Source organism: Gopherus flavomarginatus, chromosome 17, assembly GCF_025201925.1.
Source record: "Gopherus flavomarginatus isolate rGopFla2 chromosome 17, rGopFla2.mat.asm, whole genome shotgun sequence".
NCBI lineage: Eukaryota > Metazoa > Chordata > Testudines > Testudinidae > Gopherus > Gopherus flavomarginatus.
The window spans coordinates 9,289,587-9,312,461 of NC_066633.1; the positions used below are offsets into that span (position 1 = coordinate 9,289,587).

The 22,875-nt window shown below is 44.6% G+C and overlaps 1 protein-coding gene across 4 annotated transcripts in view; it reads left to right on the forward strand.

The window, feature by feature from the left end:
- The first annotated feature begins 669 nt into the window (after positions 1 to 669).
- The window catches only part of LOC127036159 (histo-blood group ABO system transferase 1-like), a 28,149-nt gene continuing 5,943 nt past the window's right edge, over positions 670 to 22,875 (forward strand). The window contains exons 1-6 of one of the 4 annotated variants that reach the window (XM_050926794.1): positions 670 to 774; positions 15,882 to 15,975; positions 18,072 to 18,128; positions 19,673 to 19,714; positions 21,241 to 21,276; positions 21,724 to 21,858. In XM_050926794.1, coding sequence (XP_050782751.1) covers positions 759 to 774; positions 15,882 to 15,975; positions 18,072 to 18,128; positions 19,673 to 19,714; positions 21,241 to 21,276; positions 21,724 to 21,858 — 380 coding nt within the window. In that variant the 5' untranslated portion in view covers positions 670 to 758. Of the gene's footprint in view, positions 775 to 15,881; positions 15,976 to 18,071; positions 18,129 to 18,176; positions 18,673 to 19,218; positions 19,258 to 19,672; positions 19,715 to 21,240; positions 21,277 to 21,723; positions 21,859 to 22,875 lie in introns of those variants that run through there. The other 3 variants (XM_050926795.1, XM_050926796.1, XM_050926797.1) reach the window with 3 other exon arrangements.

The window sequence follows — 22,875 nt, forward strand, 5'->3', positions numbered from 1 at the left end:
GCACCAAGTAGTTAGGAGCCAGATGTTTCCAGGGCAGACAAAGCCTCCAAGTGGCTCCCTGAGGCATATGACACAGTCATTTAAAATCAGTAGGGCAGATCCTGTCCTGGGTTGTGCAAGTGCTTTGGCAAAAAGGAGTCATAAATGTCACACTCCAGCTGAATCTGTGCCAGATTCCTACCGGGGGCTTGAGGAAGCAGCAGGAGCCAGAGAGCAAACTGCCACCGCAGCTGCTGGCACGTAAGGTCCAAAAGGAGTCTGCTCTGCAGCCTAGGGCATTTACCCAGGTCCCCAGCCAGTTAGCTCCTGGGGTGATGAATGCTGTGAGCAGCCGTAAGGCTCACCTAGCAGAGAAAACACCCTCGCTCCCAGCGTGTCATGACGTGCTTTGCCTTCCACAGTCAGGGTGAGTCTAGGCCATAGGTGTGTCAAAGTTTACTATCCTGAGCAGCTTCCTCCTTAGTGGGATTACGTGAACCTGGTGCGAGTTTCCGTGAGCGAGGATTGCAGGACTGGCCTGAGTCAGAGCACGCGGACTCTCCTGGGCTGGCCCCTGCTTGCAAACTGCCCATCTAATTCCTGTGCCAGCCATCAGTATCCACAGGGATATCAAACAAGAGGTTTGGGCTACCCCTGCCCTCTCTAGAGAGCTTGCAGCTCCCAGCTTCTTACGGCTGCTCCAGTCCACGGCTGTCACCGACAATCTCCGCAATTCCTTCTTCCTCACACTCATTCCCGTGGGAGCAATCGGGTGCGCGATGGACAAGGACCAAGGTACCTGTACATTTTCCTTGAAGATGTTCTATGAGCTGTGTCATGTCTAATCTTGTTTAGATTTTGAAAAAAAATACAGCAGGTGTGGGGTTTGCAGGCAGACCGAGTGTTTCAAATGTGAAGAAGGAACTTAAAAGTAGTGGATATTAAATACTTGAGACAAACTAATATGCTATTAACTTAGATAAATCTGGATTAATTCCACTGGCTCGCGTAGATCTGATTTACGCAGGGGTAGTTGAGCTCAGAATTGGGCCCTCGTTGGATTTTATACAAGAACAATATTTGTGCCATTGTCTTGAAGAAACTGAATCAAATTTACATCTGAGAAAGAGGGAAGTCTTAGCTCCATGTTCATTTTTTTTAATGTTCTCCATTTTCTCTCTCTCTCTCATCTTTCTTCTCCCCATATTCCCCTTGCTCTCAACCACTTTCTTTATTATCCACAGAGGAATGGGATCAACAAATACTTTTGAGATGTAGTTTATTCATGTATTGCAGACTGAGGGTTATTTTTTTTCTCCTTATAGGCCAAATTTTTCCCCTTTACAGCAAAGCAATAACTGACTGAAGTAGAATGCAGCCCTACATGTTAACCTCAGTAAAGTCACACCAGTGTACTGGGGGAGAGAATTTGTTCCTCTGCATTTTACCTGCACGTATTTATGTATATGTTAATATAGGACTCAATCCTGACCCACTGAAGACAATGGAACTTCAGTCAGTGCAGGATGGGGCCCATACTTTTTGATCTATTTGGGGAATATGGAAGATTGTCAATAAGAATATTATATAAAATACTGCACTGGCTTTCTATCAGATGTAAAAAGCACTCTTATTTTGCTCTCTCCATTATCTGAGTTCATCTGTATATTTACAAATAATTTTGGGGAGAAATCTAATACACAAGTCCCAGGCTCTGAGCTGGATTTCAAGCTTTCTTTGCATTCATCTAGAACGTGGCAGAAATCCACCATTTGTGAATGTAATTATATGGCAGTGACAGTCTAAATCTCCAGCTTGATTGTGCAATCCAGCTTGTAAGCAGCCCTGGTCAAGTCAGTGGAACTGCTTTCATTAGGACTACTTCCGTGAGTGAGGGGTTCTAGACCTTCCATATCTCCCTTTCTTTCCTCTGTAGACTACAGATTTCATGACCCTTTCTTCAAGGAAATGTCAGAAACCAGCGGGTTTTCCTGAAGCTGGGTTCCTTCTGGAGAAGAGCGTCTTATGAAAAAGAGCAATTTGTGTTTAAGAACTATTCCCTACCACTAAAACGTTTCAATCTTTTGATAATGAATGTGATCCAAATCTGCACTGTCCAGAATCTTTTGTAAGACAGAATACTCTCTCCGTGTTTCTCTTACCCTCCTTTTGAAGGCTTAAATTACTATGGAGAATTTCATGGAGATTACCTTAAAATTGCCCTCAGGGATTGTTCCCTGAAATCACATGCTTTGCAGAAATTAAGTGGAATGCTTGTAAGCCTTTTTTATTTTATTTTTAATCCCCAATTTTTTACTGTACTGTCCTGGCTCCAAATCCTGCAGTCATTAGTAGATGAGTGGGGTCTTGCACCTGCTAATCAGAGAGTAAACACCTCCCCTTGAAATTCAGTTTTTATATCAAGCAGGTTTCTTTCTCTAAAAGAACAGAGCGTTGTCCAGATGTATCTATAGTGTCAGACTGTGTGATCTGAATCGAGCTTCTAAAAATGTTGAGGAACAGGTAGCTGCTTCCATTGTTGTTGCTGAAAGAGCATTGGCCTATGGTTTATTTTGCCTTTTGGAGTACTCTGGGCACATGGCAATATTTACGGGGCATGTATCAGGGATAGTTGTAGAGCTGCATATGATGTGACCTTAAACAGATTTTAGTTGCAAATTGGAGCTAGCCAAAGAAGGGCGTTTCCTAGCAGCGGTTCTCTTCTGTTGCAGCATTAGATCCACCAGAAGTGTTGGTGGATCCAGGCCTGTCCAACGAATGCTGCTCATTTAACTGGCTTGTATGGGTTGAGGGTGAGTGCTGAGCCCCATTAGCTTTTGAGCAGTCCCATTATCCATTGGCTTGGCTGTGGTGTGTTAATTTCAAAGGAATAAAAGAGGCCCAGAGAGCCAAAGGTGTTAATAGGACCCTGTCACTATACAGACACTAAATTGTTGCACATGATTTGGGGTTTCTGAATACAGAGACCTTGGCCTGCTTAGCTCCATCACAACCAACTTTCTCTTTGATAGTCTTTTATATGATATTAATGATCGTAATAACTGTCATTTTTGGAGAAAAGAGCAAAAGTTAGTTCAGAGGGGCTAGAGCTGCTATTACTGTTAACATCTGATCCCGTTTCTTTAAACAGAAAACAGGTCTCCATGTTGGTTTTCATCTGCAGCCCAAAGAACATTGGCACAGATCCTTATCTCATCAGCTACTCTGAGATCTGTCAGACTTGCATCATCGGCTGTTTAAGTCATTGCTTGTAGCTGCCTTTCTGGCCAAAGGCTCACAGTATTGTTGCAAAAAAAAATAATGCAGTCTTGGCAGGCTCAGCTACACATTTATTAAACAAAAGCAAAGAAAGAGGCAGGAAAGAGGAAAAAATAAGGTGTGGAAGGAAAAGGACACAGGCGGGAGAGGTGACAGCAGGAACCCACATCTCTCATTCCAGGTGGTGTTCACGATTTATCTGAAGCTAGTGGAGTGGAGGTGGGGATGTTACATGGTTCCCTCTTTCTGGCCCAGTCTGGTCAGGACAACTCACAGAATCAGGAGGATAAAGGCTCAGCAGTGTCACGGTGGAACCAGGCCCCCCAGGAAGTAGTGGGGGTGGCAGCCACGATGGCAAAGCTTGTCCCTTTCACTCCAGCTGTCCTGGGGGTTTTGTTTGGTTCATTAGTTCCTGGTTCCTTCTTCCTTGTTTACCAGTCATGATCTCAACACAGCCCTTGGCTGGCACTGGACCTTTCGGTTTAGACTAATTCAGTCTGACTCCCAGTTTTCTATCCACATTCATTGCTATTGATGATTGTGACATTTGATGAATTTTCACTCACTTTCCAACAGCTGAGCTCACAAGTGGAGCAGGCCCCATTTCTTACAATATCCCTCTTTTATGAACCAATTCTGCTTCACATCAGACATTGGTTTATAAAACAGACAGAACTGCTGTAATCTGCTCTCTAAATGTTTAGAAACATGCCAGATCTTATTACTCCTGTTGCCGGCACAAAGTGCCTGAGGCCAAGCAACAGCGGGGGGGTCCGTCGCCTGGTGTGCCGCGCCAATAAACACACCAGGGTGCAGAAGCAAACCAAGTTTATTTGAGATCTCAAAGCGGTGCAGGGAGACTGACGCCTCAAATCAAGCACACCTAAAACAAGCAGTCTGTTCCTTTATATCCCATAAGAACTTTTCTTGCTGACTAGCAATCCCCCGTTTCCCCTCCCTCTTCTGTCCGGCTGCAGCATTTTCTTCTCACACACTTCTTTGTCTTCCCCCTCCCACTCGCCCTTTCTGCTGCAGAGACATGTATACTGTATCTAACAGCGGCCTTGAAACTTGCTTCAATTTAGCTCCAGTGTGTGACCGCAGGGAACTGACTGTTACAATCAGAAAACTAACTGCTGACAGTACATTTTACAGCTCTTAACATATTAGGTTACACTAGGTTACACAAAGTGTTGAACATGGAGGAACAATGGTTCACTGAGGCCTACAACAGGAGGTCTTCATTGACACTTGTGGTCTACCACCCTCCCGAGTTACCTAGGGTTATACCTGGTGACACCAACAACTCTGTCCTTTGGTTTTTGCCTTGGTTGGGAGTAAATGAGTTAGAAAAAGCTATAGTGAATATTTCTGCTGCTTTGAAGATAATGACAAATTCCACAGCAGATGCCTTATCAACTCTCCAGGGTGAAGTATTTCAATTGTCCCAGGCAGTTTTACAAAATCTTTTGGCCCTAGATTACCTCCTTGCTAATCAGGGTGGAGTTTGTGCCTTAGTTAACTCCAGCTGTTGTGTGTTTATAAACCAACAGGAGCGGGTGGAAACTGTTATACATGCTATTAGAAAGCAGGCTACCGCCTTTCACCGTATTACCGTTGATAACACCAGTACAGGAGTCCAACTAGGGCCAAACGATTTTGTAAAACTGCCTGGGACAATTGAAATACTTCACCCTGGAGAGTTGATAAGGCATCTGCTGTGGAATTTGCCATTATCTCCAAGGCAGCAGAAATATTCACTATAGCTTTTTCTAACTCATTTACTCCCAACCAAGGCAAAAACTAGCAGACAAAGGAGTGAAAACCTGTAGGCTGACTGGCCAGGGGATTAGCAGGAACATTCCGTCGGCTCCTCCAAACATGATTACGGACCTCGTCTTGGTTCAATGTTGGATGTATTGTGACAGCAGGGACCACAGCCCCCAGGGCACAAGAGCCCCACCAGTCAGCTGGAAGCGCTTTATAAGCCGTCTGATTACAAAGCCAATACCAGCCAGATCCTGTAGGGACTGGCCAGGTGGAGGAAGAGCTCAGGTAAACATGTTCTGAGTAATTGCACTCCACCGTGGCATTGCCCACAAAGATGGTATTGTCTCCCTTATCTCGCCAGCAGCATGGGGACCCTGAGATACCATATGGATGGACCATGTCTGAACTGGGGGGTCTGGGCTGTAGTTACAATCAGGAAAAAGCTGATCTATAGGTGTGCCATTGAGCGGAAGGGGAACACCCCATAGCGGAAGGCCCTGATCGGTACGGGTGGGAGTGTGTATGCAGACCCAGCATGAGGACTGATTTACACCTTGTGCAACTGCACGGGTTAAATGCAAAAAACTATTATCCTCCCACTCTGCATGCTTTCGGGGGAACACAGGAGTTAATAGCAGCAATATCATGGCAAACAGTAACAGGAGGGCAAACCCTGGACCTGAACCCCTACTGGGCGGATTACTTTAGGGCCTCAGAATCTTAAGGCCTCAAATGCCCACAGAACAAGGAATACCAACGCCAAGCACGTGAGAGACCCCCACAAAAGGAGCCAGGCCGACCAGTTAGGCTGGTCCTCTGAAATAAACACAACCAATGTTCAGTGTGTTCGCAGGGAGTGCGCTGTGGCAGTTCAAAGGGATCACAGGGCATTCCCAGCACTCCCTATTGTCACTTCAATAACAGCTTACGTCCCAAATCGTCGCTGGAAGTTTTCTCAGCAGGCTGGACGGTCCACTGTTCAGGAGCAGGCACTACTTTCAGACGAGAGTGATGAAATCAGTTTTTGTGTCCCTCAACCTTTGCTGCTATATGGGAAACCAGCAGGACGGTGTGAGGTCCTTTCCATTTCTCTTGGAGAGGCTCGTCCTTCCAGGTACGAACAAGCACGGAGTCACCGGGCTGCAAGGAATGGACTGGGACATCCAGCGAAAGAGGCTGCAAATCTTTGGTGTACCTGAGAAGAGAACAGAGAACAGCAGACAAAGAGCGCATGTACTGAGACAAGAAACCACACCCCATTTCCCACTCCCTTGCCAGAACCGGCGTACTATTCATAGGCCATGCCCTTCCAAACATAATCTCAAAGGGACTGAGCCCTAATCTGCCCTTGGGGAGAGCATGGACACGGAGTAAAACAAGGGGCAAAGCATCAGGCCAGCGAAGAAAGGCCTCCTGGCAGACCTTCGAGAGATGTCGATTGAGTGTCTGATTCACGCGTTCCACTACTCCACTGGCCTGCAGTCGCCATGGAGTGTGGAGCTTCCAAGGGATCTGTAAGACATCCAATATGTTCTGAACAATTTTTGATGTGAAGTGGGTTCCATTGTCAGATTCCATCCACTGGGGGAGTCCGAATCGAGGAATAATCTCCTTGACAAATTTTAAGTCCACTGTTCTGGCAGTATTGTTTCGACATGGGAAGGCTTCAGGCCATCCACTGAATCGATCCACTAAGACGAGAAGGTATTTGTACCCTTGAGTCTGGGGGAACTCAGTAAAATCTATTTGCCACACCAGTCCCGGACCTGGGGTGGGTTCCAGAGTGGCTGGCGTCACTGACAGTCCTGGTTGTGGGTTATTCTTTTGGCAGACCAAACATTCAGCTTGTACCTGGGATGCTAGGGGTCCAAGTCCAGAGGTTAGAAAATATTTACTCATAAGCTGGGTAACAGCCTCCCTGCCTGCATGAGTGGTTTGATGTAATTGCTGTAACACTGGCCGGATTAGGCTCTTAGGTAATAGAATTCTTCCCTCTGGGGATTGGAGCCATCCCTCTTTTTCCTGGAGACCAAGCCTGTCAGCCAGGTTTCTTTCTTCAGGAGAGTACTGAGGGGCTGGGAGCTCCCCCACCGATGGGATGAGGGCATGCATATGGGCAGTCTTTGCCTCCGGTGGCTGCAAGGTAGCAGCACGCTTGGCTTCCCTGTCTGCCCTAGCATTACCCCGGGCCACATCTTGATTTTCCCTTTGATGGGCCTTACAGTGCACCACTGCTACCTCTAAGCGGAGTTGTACGGCTTCTAGAAGCCAGAGGATCTGGGACCCATGCTTAACTGGAGAGCCTTGGGCTGTTAGCAGTCCTCTTTGCTTCCGCAAACCAGCATGAGCATGTAATACTCCAAAAGCATATTTAGAGTCAGTAAAGATGTTGACTTGTTTTCCTTTTGACAGTTCAAGCGCACGGGTCAGGGCTACTAGTTCAGCAAGCTGAGCAGATGTCTCAGCAGGTATACCCTCGGCTTCCACGGTATCGTGGAGGGTCACAACAGCATAGCCTGCCCTCCTTTGTCCATCTACAACAGCACTACTGCCATCCGTGTACCACTCTCACTCTGCATTCAGAAGCGGTTGGTCCTTTAAGTCTGGACGGCTGGAGTATTGGGCATCTATTACATCTAGACAGTTGTGTTCCCGCTCCTCTGTCTCTGGCAAAAGGGTGGCTGGGTTAAGGGAGGGGCAGGTCTGCAGGGTGCCTTCAGGGTTCTCTAAAAGCTTAGCCTGATACCGAGCCACCCGAGCCTGGGTGAGCCAAAGAAAACCCTTAGCATCCAATAGGGCCTGAACCATGTGAGGAATAAACACTTGCACAACCCCTCACGGAGTTAACTTCTCGGCTTCCTCAAGTACTAGGGCAGTTGCAGCAACTGCCCATAAACACACTGGCCACCCCTTGGCAACTGGATCAATTTGTTTGGAAAAATAAGCCATGGGACATCTCCAAGTGCCCAATAACTGAGTAAGCACTCCCAGAGCCACCCCTTTCCTCTCATGTACATACAGTTGAAACGGCTTGGAGAGGTCCAGCAGACCCAGGGCTGGGGCTTCCATCAGCTTTCTTTTTAGAACCTTAAATGCCTTGTTAGCTTCTGGGGACCAGTGAAAAGGGTCGTGATCCGCTCCCTTAACGCATTCGTACAATGGTTTGGCCCACAGTCCAAATTCAGGGATCCATATTCTGCAAAAGCCTGCCATGCCAAGAAACGCCCTGAGCCGTTTACGATTGCTTGGGATAGGAACTTGACAGATTGCTTCCTTTCTTTCATTTGAAAGCTGATGTTCTCCTTGCCTTATGTGAAACCCTAAGTACTGTACTTCTGGGAGGGCGATTTGAGCCTTACTCCGTGCTACCCGATAGCCTCGGAGACCAACAAAGTTCAGGAGGCTCACAGTGGCTTTAAGGCAAAGGGATAAACCCAAAGTTGCAATTAACAAGTCATCTACATATTGCAGGAGGAGGACCTTGTCCTCATTGTCCCATTCCTCCAAGTCCCTAGCCAGGGCCTGGCCAAAAAGGGTGGGGGAGTTTTTAAATCCCTGGGCCAAAACTGTCCAGCAAAGATGCTTCTTAACCCTCCTTTTGTCCTCCCATTCGAAGGAGAAAATCTCCTGAGATGGTGTGTCAGCCGGAACTGTGAAGAAAGCGTCTTAAATCCAGGACCGAAAAATGGGTATACTGTTCCCCTACGGAGGCCAACAAGGTATATGGGATTGGGACGAGGAGGTGCAGAGTTTTAACTTGTTCATTAACTGCTCTGAGGTCCTACACCAGCCGGTACGTGCCATCAGGCTTTTGCACAGGCAAGATAGGAGTGTTCCAAGCTGACTGGCATTCTCGAAGTACACCATATTGTAGAAATATGTCTATAGTTCCCTGTAGCCCCTCTCCGGCTTCCCTCTTGATTGGATACTGTTTGATTCGCACCGGGCCTTTTCCTGGCAAAAGCTGCACATTGACAGGGCTTTGGTGTGTGGCTTTTCCCCAGACCCCTGATGCCCAGACTAGGGGGTATATCTGGTCCTCCCACTGGCTCCACTCTGGGGCTTGCATAGCTGAGGGTTCAGCTGCAAGGGTCATGATCCATGCATTCTCGGGGGGTAAGGTGAGGGTTATTTCATCTTGAGTAAAATGCAGGGTGGCACCTAAGCGACAAAGCAGGTCCCGTCCTAGCAGGGGTGTTGGGCAATCGGGAAGGTAAACCAGCTTGTGAGATATAGTTCTGTTTCCCAAAGCACATTCCGCTGGGGCATACGCTGAACACTTGGTTCCTTTTCCTGTGGCACCACCACAGTGAGAGAGTCTGCCACAGGCAGCTGAAGGGGTTGATTTACAGCGGTGCGTGTTGCTCCAGAGTCTATTAAAAAGTCTATTTCCGAATTTCCCACCCACATTTTTAGTTGGGGTTCCAGGGGCAGGATGGTCCATCTCCCCTAACACCCTTATTTATGATCCTCCGCAGTCATCACAGGAGTACGCTCCCTTTGGGGGCATTCATTTTTCCAGTGTCCCTCCTGCTGGCAGATAGCACCCTGGTTGTGACCCAGGCGCTTCTCCTGAGGGCCAGGGCGTCCACGCCCACGGCCCCTTACTCCCCGGCCCCTTCCACCTTCCTGGGGACTTTCCCTGCCAGCTTGCACTGCCGCTACCAAATTTTCACTTGCTTTTTCTCCCTCTTTCAGGCTATAAACCTTATTTGCAGTTTCCAGAATCTGTGCCACGGTCATGCCCATTAAATCCTCCTTTTTCTGCAATTTCCTTTTAATATCAGGGCCTGCACGACTGGTAAAGATACCTTTTATAACTGCCTCAGTGGCCTCATTATCGGAGTCTGCATTTGTATTCTGCCAAATAGCGTCTCAGATGCGCAGCAAAAAGGCAACCGGACTTTCCTTTGGCTCCTGTATTATCTCATATGGTTTTGCCCAATTGTTGTGTCGGACAGCCGAGTGCCGGAGTCCGTACAAAAGCAGCTCCTTGTAGGAGGCGAGGAGGGTGAGGTGCAGCCCATTATTAGGATTCCACCTGGGATCAGCCAGGGGAACCACCTGCGCGGGCTCAGGGGCATTTGGATTCACATCATGTATCCGATGTGCCTGCGCTCCCTTGCCTTGGCCACAACCTGATTCCGCTCCACCTCAGACAACAGGGTCCTCATAAGGATCTGACAATCATCCCAGTCAGGCTTGTGGCTAGCCAGACACCCCTCAAAAACGGAGATAAACCGGCTTGGATTCATTGAGAATTCCCCCGCCTGTGCCTTAAAGGCTCCCAGTTCCACAGGGTTAAAAGGGACATGGCTGTAAACATGCACAGTAGTGGCCAGGCGCCCTTCCTCTTCTGGGAGGGCTATTAAGGTCTCGGTGATCAATGGATAGAATCCCACTGAGGGAGAAATCTTACAGCTAATCATTGAACTGGGAGTCAGGGTTTTGTTCCCAAATGTGATCAATGGATAGAATCCCACTGAGGGAGAAATCCCTGGGGCCTGGGGCACCTGCTCTTTATATGGTGGGGGGGAAGCCGAAGGGGACACCAAATCTGCCATTACAACTGTAGGAGGGCTCTGGGGACTAACATTAGTGACTACTGAACCTGAACCCTAAAGAGTTGAACATGATTCAGAGTTTTTGAGTACAGAGACCTCAGCCTGCTTAGCCCTGTGGCAACAACCAAATTGCAACATTTTATAACCTTTTATTAAGATAAGAAGAAAAACAACTGAAACATTTAAAGTAAAGTATTAAGCCTGCTCCTACCAATCCACTTGTCTGCACCCTGACACCATGATTCCCCTCCAAAGCCTCTCTGAGAACTCCGAAAGGGAGTGGCAGGTGGAACTGCCTATAGCCTCGTTATTTTGTCCATCTATTAGGCCTAATTTCCAACAGATCATTTGGTCCATTAGTTTTCCAGTTCCATTCTCTTTTGTCTTCCAGTCATGATCTTAACCATCCTTTTTGTCTAGACTAATTCACTCTATTTTTAACATTTGTTCACTTTTATAAGCAATTTTATGTAATGGGCTTACTTGGATTTTCGTTATCTGTTATATTTGTTAGAGTTGCCCAACACAACAGCCACTTTCATGACCACTCAGAATAATCAGCCACTTGGCTGGCCAATTTCTCACACTCCTAATGGTTTGTGGCCTGTGTGTTCCATATTTCCTTATGCATAAGACCCTAGAGGAGGTGAAGAAGATCTTACAGCTAATCATTGAACTGGGAGTCAGGGTTTTGTTCCCAAATGTGATCAATGGATAGAATCCCACTGAGGGAGAAATCCCTGGGGCCTGGGGCACCTGCTCTTTATATAGTGGGGGGGAAGCCGAAGGGGACACCAAATCTGCCATTACAACTGTAGGAGGGCTCTGGGGACTAACATTAGTGACTACTGAACCTGTTGGAGTCAAATTACACTGTTGCAAAATATCAGTCCTATGCCATAAAGCCATAAATAATTGCGCATACAGATGTTCATTCCATTTACCTGTTGGCTGACAAAACAGGATTAGCTGAAGGATCATATTGTAATTAAGTGATCCTTCCGGTGGCCACCTTTCCTGACCCTCTAGTTGGTATTGAGGCCAGTCAACTGTATAGAACCTTTTAAAGTTATTCTTAGTCATTGGATCCAAGCCAAACACCTTCCAATTCACCAGAATGCATTCTAAGGGAGTACACTGTACCTGCCATCCCATACCATGCCCTTGACCCATTATATGACGCGCTATCGTCTAATGGGAATTACAATGACTGGGCGTTGCCAGCCTCGGGCCTAAGTCCACACTACTGGACTGTTCCTACCTTATCCAGGGGACCGGTTCCTCACTGTCGCCCACAACTGCTTCTCCACTACTTGAGCACGTTGCACCGTTGTGCCCTCTGGGGTCGCTCACACTGTGTCTCTGCTGAGGCCCCCGGTGAAGTCACCGGTGCGCGCTGGGCGTCGGTCGTCGCCGCAATCTGTCGACCACCAAGAGGGATCCGGGTAAGGCTAATGTTAGCCTCAAGCCCACCGTTGGGCGCCAAGAACTGGTTCCGGCACAAAGTGCCTGAGGCCAAGCAACAGCGGGGGGGTCCGTCGCCTGGTCTGCCGCGCCAATAAACACACCAGGGTGGAGAAGCAAACCAAGTTTATTTGAGTGCAGGGAGACTGACGCCTCAAATCAAGCACACCTAAAACAAGCAGTCTGTTCCTTTATATCCCATGAGAACTTTTCTTGCTGACTAGCAATCCTCCGTTTCCCCACCCTCTTCTGTCCGGCTGCAGCATTTTCTTCTCACATACTACTTTGTCTTCCCCCTTCTCTCTCTCCCTTTCTGCTGCAGAGACACGTATGCTGTATCTAAAAGCGGCCTTGAAACTTGCTTCAATTTAGCTCCAGTGTGTGACAGCAGGGAACTGGCTGTTACAATCAGAAAACTAACTGCTGACAGTACATTTTACAGCTCTTAACATATTAGGTTACACTAGGTTACACAAAGTGTTGAACATGGAGGAACAATGGTTCACTGAGGCCTACAACAGGAGGTCTTCATTGACACTTGTGGTCTACCACCCTCCCGAGTTACCTAGGGTTATACCTGGTGACACCAACACTATTTTCTCTGTATGTCCAGAATGGGCTTTTTTTTGTTTGCTTGTTTGTTTTAAAAGGGACAAGGGGGAACCATCTTTTCCTCTTTTTATGTATCGGAGAGGTAGCTGTGTTAGTCTGCAAAGAGTCCTGTGGCACCTTATAAACTAACAGACATTTTGGAGTATGAGCTTTCATGGGTGAATACCCACTTCGTTGGATGCGTCCTCTTTTTATTTAGCCCTTCTGGCATTTTTACCAAAGTATGTTGCGGTCTTTTAAAAAGAAGCAACAACACGATTGGGGGGATGATTATTTTTGGATTCATGAACCATTTACTAACACCCCAAAGTGGGGGAAAAGTACACAGGCATTTTTGTCCAGCAACAGACTTTGCCCGACCTGTTTTACCACCAGCTTTTGGGAAGATGTGGCCATTGTGACCTTGTAGCTTATCACAGAGAGGTGACCCCACAACACTTACACTGTGCTGTTGCACATGCAAAACACAACAAGGCACAATAACATCTACAACCAAACAATCACAAAAATTACAAGAAGAAGTTTGGTGCTGACATCAGCCTTTATTTCAGGTGGATTGACTCTTAATTCACAGTCACAGCTGTGAATCAAGCGGGCATTCTGTTAAGAAGGAATAACTCACGATGATATTTTAGCAACAATTTGCTTTAGCAGCTTAACCTTCAACAATTTAAAACACTTCATTTTTACAACTTTTGTTTTTTCGTTAAAATGCCTTTACATAAAACCAACATTATTATCAATTACAAAAACTACAAACCTCCAGAAAAAGAAAAAGAAACAAAACAAAACATTTGTTAAAAAATTCAAATAAAATCTTAAAACAATTGTTAAGCACTCTTATTTTTTTCTAAACATGAGTGTTAACAATTGGCTTTGCATCATTAGCAGAAACAAGCTTAACATGTTCAAAGATTTTAAAGATAATATTTGTTCTTTTAAAAAACAAGTTTGAAAACTGTTTGTTTGCTAAGCTAACCAGCTATGAGGATGTATGTTCACCTAGACTCTTGGGTGACCCACCTAATAACATTAATTTTATCACCGTACAACCCTAAAGAGTTGAACATGATTCAGAGTTTTTGAGTACAGAGACCTCAGCCTGCTTAGCCCTGTGGCAACAACCAAATTGCAACATTTTATAACCTTTTATTAAGATAAGAAGAAAAACAACTGAAACATTTAAAGTAAAGTATTAAGCCTGCTCCTACCAATCCACTTGTCTGCACCCTGACACCATGATTCCCCTCCAAAGCCTCTCTGAGAACTCCAAAAGGGAGTGGCAGGTGGAACTGCCTATTGCCTCGTTATTTTGTCCATCTATTAGGCCTAATTTCCAACAGATCATTTGGTCCATTAGTTTTCCAGTTCCATTCTCTTTTGTCTTCCAGTCATGATCTTAACCATCCTTTTTGTCTAGACTAATTCACTCTATTTTTAACATTTGTTCACTTTTATAAGCAATTTTATGTAATGGTATCATAACCTTAGTCCCAGATTTGGACCTTAGCGTCCAAAATATGGGGGTTAGCATGAAAACCTCCAAGCTTAGTTACCAGCTTGGACCTGGTACTTGCTGCTACCACCCAAAAAATTAGAGTGTTTTGGGGCACTCTGGTCCCCCTGAAAAAACCTTCCCTGGGGACCCCAAGACCCAAATCCCTTGAGTCTCACAACAAAGGGAAATTATCCTTTTTCCCTTCCCCCCTCCAGGTGCTCCTGGAGAGATACACAGACACAAGCTCTGTGAATCCAAACAGAGTGACTCCCCCTCTCCGTTCCCAGTCCTGGAAACCAAAAGCACTTTCCTATTCCCCCAGAGGGAATGCAAAATCAGGCTAGCAAATTCAACACACACAGATTTCCCCCTGATTTCTTCCTCCCACCAATTCCCTGGTGAGTACAGACTCAATTTTCCTGAAATTTCCCAGAAAAGAAAACTCCAACAGGTCTTAAAAGAAAGCTTTATATAAAAAAGAAAGAAAAAATACATACAAATGGTCTCTCTGTATTAAGATGACAAAATACAGGGTCAATTGCTTAAAAGAATATTGAATAAACAGCCTTATTCAAAAAGAATACAAATTAAAGCACTCCAGCACTAATATTTATGCAAATACCAAAGAAAAGAAACCATATAACTTACTATCTGATCTTTTTGTCCTTGCACTTAGAAACAGAAGACTAAAAAGTAGAAACTACTTCTCCAAAGCTCAGAGAAAAGCAGGCAGACAGAAAACAAAGACCTCAGACACAAAATTCCCTCCACCCAAAGTTGAAAAAATCCGGTTTCCTGATTGGTCCTCTGGTCAGGTGCTTCAGGTGAAAGAGACATTAACCCTTAGCTATCTGTTTATGACAAATGGGCTTACTTGGATTTTCGTTATCTGTTATATTTGTTAGAGTTGCCCAACACAACAGCCACTTTCATGACCACTCAGAATAATCAGCCACTTGGCTGGCCAATTTCTCACACTCCTAATGGTCTGTGGCCTGTGTGTTCTGTATTTCCTTATGCATAAGACCCTAGAGGAAGTGAAGAAGATCTTACAGCTAATCATTGAACTGGGAGTCAGGGTTTTGTTCACAAATGTGTCAAAGATTTGCTGCATGAACTTGGGCAAGTATCTTCCATTACAAGAGTTGTATATAAAAATAGAATCTGCGAAATGTGTATATATTGTTGTGTGTATGTAGGGGTAGATGCTACACCACTGAAGTCAATGGTAGTTTTGCCATTCATGTCAATGAGTGAGGGATCAGGCCTATAGCGAGTATATATACATTTCACCATCTAGTTGCATGTGAGCATAGTAGAAATTGGTGTATTGTTCATAAGTCCGTAGGTTTAATGAAGTTATTGTTATGTTATCCAACTGCTTAACCCAAAGGAGAATTCTCCCTAGTGGCAGTATAGCGCCCATGACAACTGGAGGAGTTCTGATTCCATTCAGTAAAAGGCAGTGGCAACACACACACTAACCAGTCCATTACAATACCTACCCATTTCATGGGGCTATTGTGAGGTTTATATTGTGGGTGTTTGGAAGGAGTCTGGAATTAACGAAGTGTGAACCAATTTTTTCCCCTCCATGGGTTTTATCCAGGTTTTTAGCCTTGCCACACAGCATGGCAAAAGGAACTGGATTGGCAGTTAATTGATACTGCTTTGAACTACATGTACCAATCTCTTGAACATCTCCTTTATTCCAGGGAAAACAGGAGGGGTCAAAGGCTATTTTCCAAAGAGCACTCTTTATGTCATGGGTTGCACCACACTGCTGTGCTTCAGCTTTGGCTACATTTGGTAAGTGGATAGTTTTGCGAAGCAAGAGTCTCCGTCACGCCACTTCTAAGATGGTTATTGTTACAAAAGACTTAACCCAAATACGTATGAACCTTTTAGAAATGCACATCTGTGGTGCAAATCCAGCTACTTACAGGTGCAACAGATTCCCCCAGCTTTGTGTTAGTCTAGCTGGAGAAAAATGCGGGAGGGAACAGACTCTTCTGTCACATCTGTGCAGTCCTAGTGACATCAATGGGGCTGCCACAGTATGACTAAAAGTACCATTTAGCGCAAACTGTATAAATCATTAACTTTTAAAACCATTGCATAACTTCCTGTGCTTATCTTATAGCAGTTGCCAATTTGCATAGCACATTTGCTATTTTAAAAACACAGTGACTCAGATGGTAGTTTCCCACTGTTCTAGAACGTTCTTTAGGTTAGTCTCATGCCAAGAACTGAGCTCCTGCCCCAGACTTTCACTGTAACAGATACCAAGAGGGAAGGGGTACTGCTCAGTGAGAGCAATCCTCCTGCAGCTGGGATGTGAAAGCGGCAGGCTTCCAGCCAGGCTCTGGCTGCTGAACACATGTAAGTTGAAGACATGTAGATTCTTTGACAGGGTGACTGTCCTCGTGGATAGGGGTGAAGCTGAAGACATGATATCTCTTTATTTTAGTAATGCTTTTGACAAAGTCCCACATGAGATTCTCATAAGCAAAGCAGGGAAATGTGGTCTAAATTAAACTCTTATAAAATGGATGCAAAGCTGTTTAACAGACTATACTCAAAGAGCAGATATCAATGGTTCTCTGTCAGACTGGGAGGGCATATGTAGTGGGATCCTGCAGCAGTCTGTCCTGGGTCGAGTACTATTCAGTATTTTTATTAATGACTTGGATAATGAAGTAGAGAGTATACTTATAAAATTAATGGATGACACCAAGCTGGGCGGGGTTACTGGTCTGAAATCAACAAAATGAAATTCAGTAAAGACAAGGGGAAAATACTACACTTAGCAAGGAAAAATCAAATGCACAACTACAAAATGGGGAATAACAGGGTAGGGTGGTAGTACTGCTGAAAAGCATCTGGAGGTTATAGTGGATCACAAATTGAGTATGAGTCAACAATGTGATTTTCCATGTTGGTTCCAGGATATGAGAGAGACAAGGTAGATGGGGCAATATCTTTTATTGAACCAGTTTCCATTGGTGGAAGAAACAAGCTTTCGAGCTTCCCAGAGCCCTTCTTCAGGTGGAGAGAGTAACCAGAGTATCTGGGCTAAATTGGGACAGATTGTTACGCATAAGGGGGATGTGTGTGTCACATGCTGTGGGAGACCACCTAAAAGGAAGTGAGCAATTGAGGGGTAGCTGGCAGTACAGTGTGTTACACATTGTTATAATGAGCCATAAAGCCAGAGTCCATGGTTTTCAGCATCTAGCAGAGTTATGAATGTAAGTTCCCAAGCTTGTCTAACTGATTTTTCAGATTGGGTGCTGAACAGAAAAAAGAGAGAGTTGGTTTTGAACTGCCAAAAAAAAAAAGTTTTGGGTCAGACAAAATGTTTCTTTTATTTTCAGTTTCAGGTCGTTTGGGGGTGTTTTTCATCTTTTTTTTAAAAATAAAAATGAGCTAAATTTAAAAACAAAAGGAGCATTTGAAACAGAAGTTGAAGCGTTCTCATGTAACATTCATACAGACAGAAATACTGTTGAGTGTAGGGTCTTCACAAGCTTGGTTAGTAACGCAGTACATCTGTTTTACCATATAACTCTTTTCAATTATCTTTTAGTTTGGCATTCCAATGGTGATTTAATCTGTAAGCTCTTTGATGCAGAGACCATGAGAGATCACTAAGTGCACTCTCAGTGCATGACAGATAATAATAGGAAACTGCTTTGCTTCACCTACCACAGCATTCTAGCAACCTTTGCATTTTCTCCTTTGTTGGCTGGTTTGGTTTTTTTCTGTTGTGAGGATAAACTGCTGGGTTTGGTTGGTTCTTGTGAGGTTTAAAGATGCCTAGATATTGGACTAGATGATTTTTGGTGTAAAGTTTTTGTTATTTAGATCTCCATGTATTGACATGACATTTGGATTTATTGCAGGAATATGTCCAATGGTCCCTGCCTGGACACACCAATCAAGATCTTCAGCACAGTGAAGTAACTATTCCCTGTTGGACTTGTCTGGATTTTGTGAGCAGCTGATGTCTCTCAGTCAGAGCTCTGGAAATCAGTTCCATGTTGTGGAGATTCCTAACCACTTCAATTTTAGTTTTGGGGTTTGGTGCCAAATTTCAAATGAAAACTCAATTGAAACTAGCAGTGGCTACTCAGAGGCAGGTGGAGGGGGAGAGCACTGCTTCAGTGCTTACCTTCTTCTGAATTAGATACATTAAGGGAACAGGTCCTCAGCTGGTATAAGTCAGGGTACTCCACTGACTTCAATGGAGCTATCTATGCTTGCTGAGCATTTCTCCTAGGATCTTTATGTATTTCTGTAAACTGGCTCTGAAAGGCCCTTTCATATGTTCATGTCATCTACCAACTTCCTAATGCCACCAGCAGCCACAGAAAAACAGCTGGGTCTCACCTGTTGTCTGATCTTGACACAAAATCACAAACTGGTGCCATGTTAGTAAGAACTGGGCAAAGAAATGTGAACCTTGATTACCTGATCTGAGCTTGCAATGGAATACAGAATCAGGTGAGAGTTGCATGGTTTGGGGTTTAGTTATGGATGTTCTGTGCAGGCCTATTCCCCCATTTTCTCTCTCATCTGCATTGGATCTATGGCACTATTTGGGCTGGCATCCAAAGGTGTAATTAATTGCTTTCTGAAAACACTGCCTTTCTTTCCTTCTCTAATGAGGGATGTCTCATTTATGGGCCATCTTTAAGAGCCTCATTTCCTCCTACCAGCTAGACCTGTCTGTGTGTCTGTCAGTCCCACACTCACTCATGGTCTCCCAGCATCCCTTATGCCTCTCAGTCGTCAAACAGTTCATTCTCGGTTCTTACCACTCAAAAAGGCAATGAAATGAAAAGAGTTAGTGTTCAATTAAGAATCAGCTATTCAATATGTGTGCACCCACCCTTTATATAAACTAATTTGTATGGCACCATATAGCCTATGCATTGAATGAGCCAGGGGTCCTGTGGAAAAAATAGTATGTGATAATGTAATTAAAGACTGCTGTGTTTAAAAAAAAAAACAACCAAACACTAAATGTGATATGCTTTCTTTCTGTAGCAGTAATACCCAGGAATTTCACAATATAAAGCAACCAAGGTGGGACCTTTTGTTAATTACACTTACTGTCTGTTTCAGGATCACTAACTTGATAGGCCTTTACTCATATGATAATTCCCATTTACTTCAGTGGGACTACTTGTGTGAATAATGAGTATTCATGTATAGGTTTGCAGGTCTGTCTTCCTTGGACTTGTATTACTTTTAAACCAGTTATGCTCTAACAATGTTGTACTTTTGGTAAACTAAACTTCCAATAGTTTCTTTCTATTAAAAAACAAACATGATATATGATCACAATGACATTCAAGATGCAAAGATATTAAGACTGAACGTTTTCTTGAATATTTAGATGCTGGGAAACATGAATTAATTCAATGATTTCTTGGACTAGTTACTTTCTATTGAATGCTGTCTTTCTGTAAGCAAAATTTCCATTGTTCTTTCTCTATAGCAACCATATCCTGGAAGATTTACTACAAATTGAATTATCAAGGTAGAACTTTTCATTAGTTTCTGTTAAGTGTTTCAGCTGCTTTCAGAAGAGCTCTGGTATTCCTGAAGGATGGTAATCTATGCTTGTTGAACTTCAGTACTCTGTCTTAGCATTGCATTTCTGTATTATGAATCATCAATACAGGATAATGACACTGAGGGCTTGTCTACATCACAAAGTTGCAGCGCTGGTGAGGGGGTTACAGCGCTGCAACTTAGGAGGTGTACACATCTGCAGGGCATCACCAGCGCTGCAACTCCCTGTTTGCAGCGCTGGCCGTACTCCCGTTTTGTCTCGGGTGTAGAGGATCCAGTGCTGGTAATCAAGTGTAGACACTTACCAGCGCTTTTCTTGACCTCCGTGGAATAAGCAGGTATCCCAGCATACCTGAGGAAGCCTCTCTGGTAATCAAGCAGGTCTCCTTCCCTGGTTTGCTCTCGCGTTCCCCGAACCCCCGAGCAAGCAGGTCTCCTTCCCCGCGGTTTGCAGGGGGGTTCGGGGAACGCGAGAGCAAACTGCGGGGAAGCAGGTCTCCTTCCTCGGTTTGCTCTCTCGTTCCCCGAACCCCCGAGCAAGCAGGTCTCCTTCCCTGTGGTTTGCTCTCGCGTTCCCCGAACCCCCCTTGAAGCCGCCCAACAGCGCTGCAGTGTGGCCACATCTAACACCACTTGCAGCGCTGGTTGCTGTAAGTGTGGCCACTCTGCAGCGCTGGCCCTATACAGCTGTACTAATACAGCTGTAACAACCAGCGCTGCAAAATTGTAGATGTAGACATACCCTGAGATTTAGACAAGCTCAGATGTTACCTATCTTTGAAAGCTCTCAGCAGTGATCTCATGGATTCCCCTCCTCTCTAAGGATGTTCACATTGCTTGGGTTACACCAGTCTGCACCTCAATTCTGACCTCCAGGAAGTTCTACTGTTCAGGTTCTGACCCCACACACTGCTCTGTCAATGTTCCACATTCCCTACCTGCAAAACTTTTCTACTCCTGCCCTGTGTGCTCACACCACTTTGCTAATGCATCTCATTCCTGACTTTTAATGTCTCCCTCTGGGCATCTCATAAGCATAGATTGTCAATCAAGCCACACCGTGGGGGGGAAGTGGGGCAATTTGCCCCCGGGCCCTGCAGGGGCCCCCATGAGAATATAGTATTCTGTAGTATTGCAACTTTTTTTATGGAAGGGGCCCCCAAAATTGCTTTGCTCCAGGCCCCCTGAATCCTCTGGGTGGCCCTGCACTGTATAGAGGTTTTGTGATGTGAACCAATATTAGGGACAAGAGAGGTACCACTAAATTTATGTTCATATGTGACCTGAACCAGGATTTAAACTCAAGTCACCAGAGGTACAGTAAAGCTAAAACCCTTTCCTCTGGAGTTCTGAGTATGGGTCACTGAGTTCTCAATGGAGCTGATTGGTGGGAATCTTTTATCTGTCTGTGAAGTCGACAAGGATTTTTAAAGAGCTATGGAAATCTTTCCTTAACTTGAAATCATTTTTGTTTTCCTACTTTTCTTTTAGAATGATTTATACAAAGCCACAGATTCTAAAGCCACCGTAAGTAAAACTAAAAATAAGCGTTTTGTTACATCCAAGATATAACTAAAGTTAATTGACTAAAATCTGACCAAGAAACTTCCTTAAGGATTTGAACTTGTCTTGCTCTGTGTTAACTTAAGCATACAAAATCTCAGAAACACTTGGGTCTTTATACAAAGTACAAGCCAGAATGTTGTGTTCAGTTACAGACCTCAGACATGCTGGGTAGATGCTCGTGCAGTGCAAACATTAATTAGTTGATATATCCAATAACCTGATACATTAAATAGCCTTACTGCACCATGGCTTGTGACTTCATGGAGTTGTATATTCTTTACAGCTGCTAGTTATCTATTTTTGAACTTTAACACATGGCTCTGGTAGTGTTTATATGTAGGGAAGGTAACTGCCTCCGTATTTCTTACTTCTATAGTGTGATTCTAAAGAAAACTTCCTCTTCCACAGGAGAAGTGACGTCCTTATGATGACTCCATGGTTTGCTCCAATAGTTTGGGAAGGGACCTATAACTCAGAGATCCTGAATGAGCAATTCCGACAAAGGAATGTCACTGTTGGACTGACAGTGTTTGCTATCAAAAAGTGAGTGTGGCTTAATTACAGAACTATATATTAGGTATGAAAGGTGATGTATAACCAATGAGGAGATGGGGGAACTTATTTTTTGTGCAGTGATGGTGTATTCCTTATTCACCTCACCCTCCCAAGCAGGAATTTTGTTGGAAGATTGCTGATTGATTTAAAACACATTTCAGTGACGTGGAAAGGACAGGGCTTTTCCAGTGTGGTGGAAGAGGAAATTAGGAGGATCTGGCAGCTGTGAGAAAGGGTCAGATTAAGCTGCTTGTTGTGTGTATCAGAGGGAGGGGGACTGGAGGGATTGGCAACTATGGAAGTTGAGTGATGTCCTCTCCTCTTTTCCCTTTGCTCTGGGAACAAAGTTTTTGACCTTAAGCTCTGCTGACTTCACAGTAGGTGGTCTTTATCTTCTCTACACTGTTATCATTCTACTTGGGGTGGAATAGTTAGAAATACAACCACGTAACTGGGCACAGAGAGACATCCTTCAAGAGTCCTTCTTACAAAGGAAGAACTTGACTTTCATGCTGAGCAATGCTTTATCTGATTTGTAAATGAAGGAAAATACTTGCGTGGTTCGTGAAGCGCCAAGTTATGCAAGCACAGATTAAGGAACTATTTAATAACATTATTGTTTTCCAAAGGCTGTGCCTGCTACAACCAAGTCCTGTTAGTCATGGAGCATAGGTTCAGCCAGTGCTGATAAGCGCTACTGCCTGCCAACCGAATTTTTTTGCAAAATGTATTGCTAAAAGTCAAAGGGACTCCAGATCAAAGTATAGTAAAATATCCTGATTATTTTATTATGATCCTGTTAAGAATGGACAAGTAGCTGGACTGATAAATATTTACAACAATTTTGCAAGGCTGATTTGGCCACCACTGAAATGATGTACAACATTGAAAAGTTGCTGCAATGAGACACAACAAATAGGATAGGAAGCAAAGAAGCGCAGATCCATTTTGAAAATATAGGGCCAATTTGGGAAGATGGAATGAAAGAACTGAAGTTTGAATTTG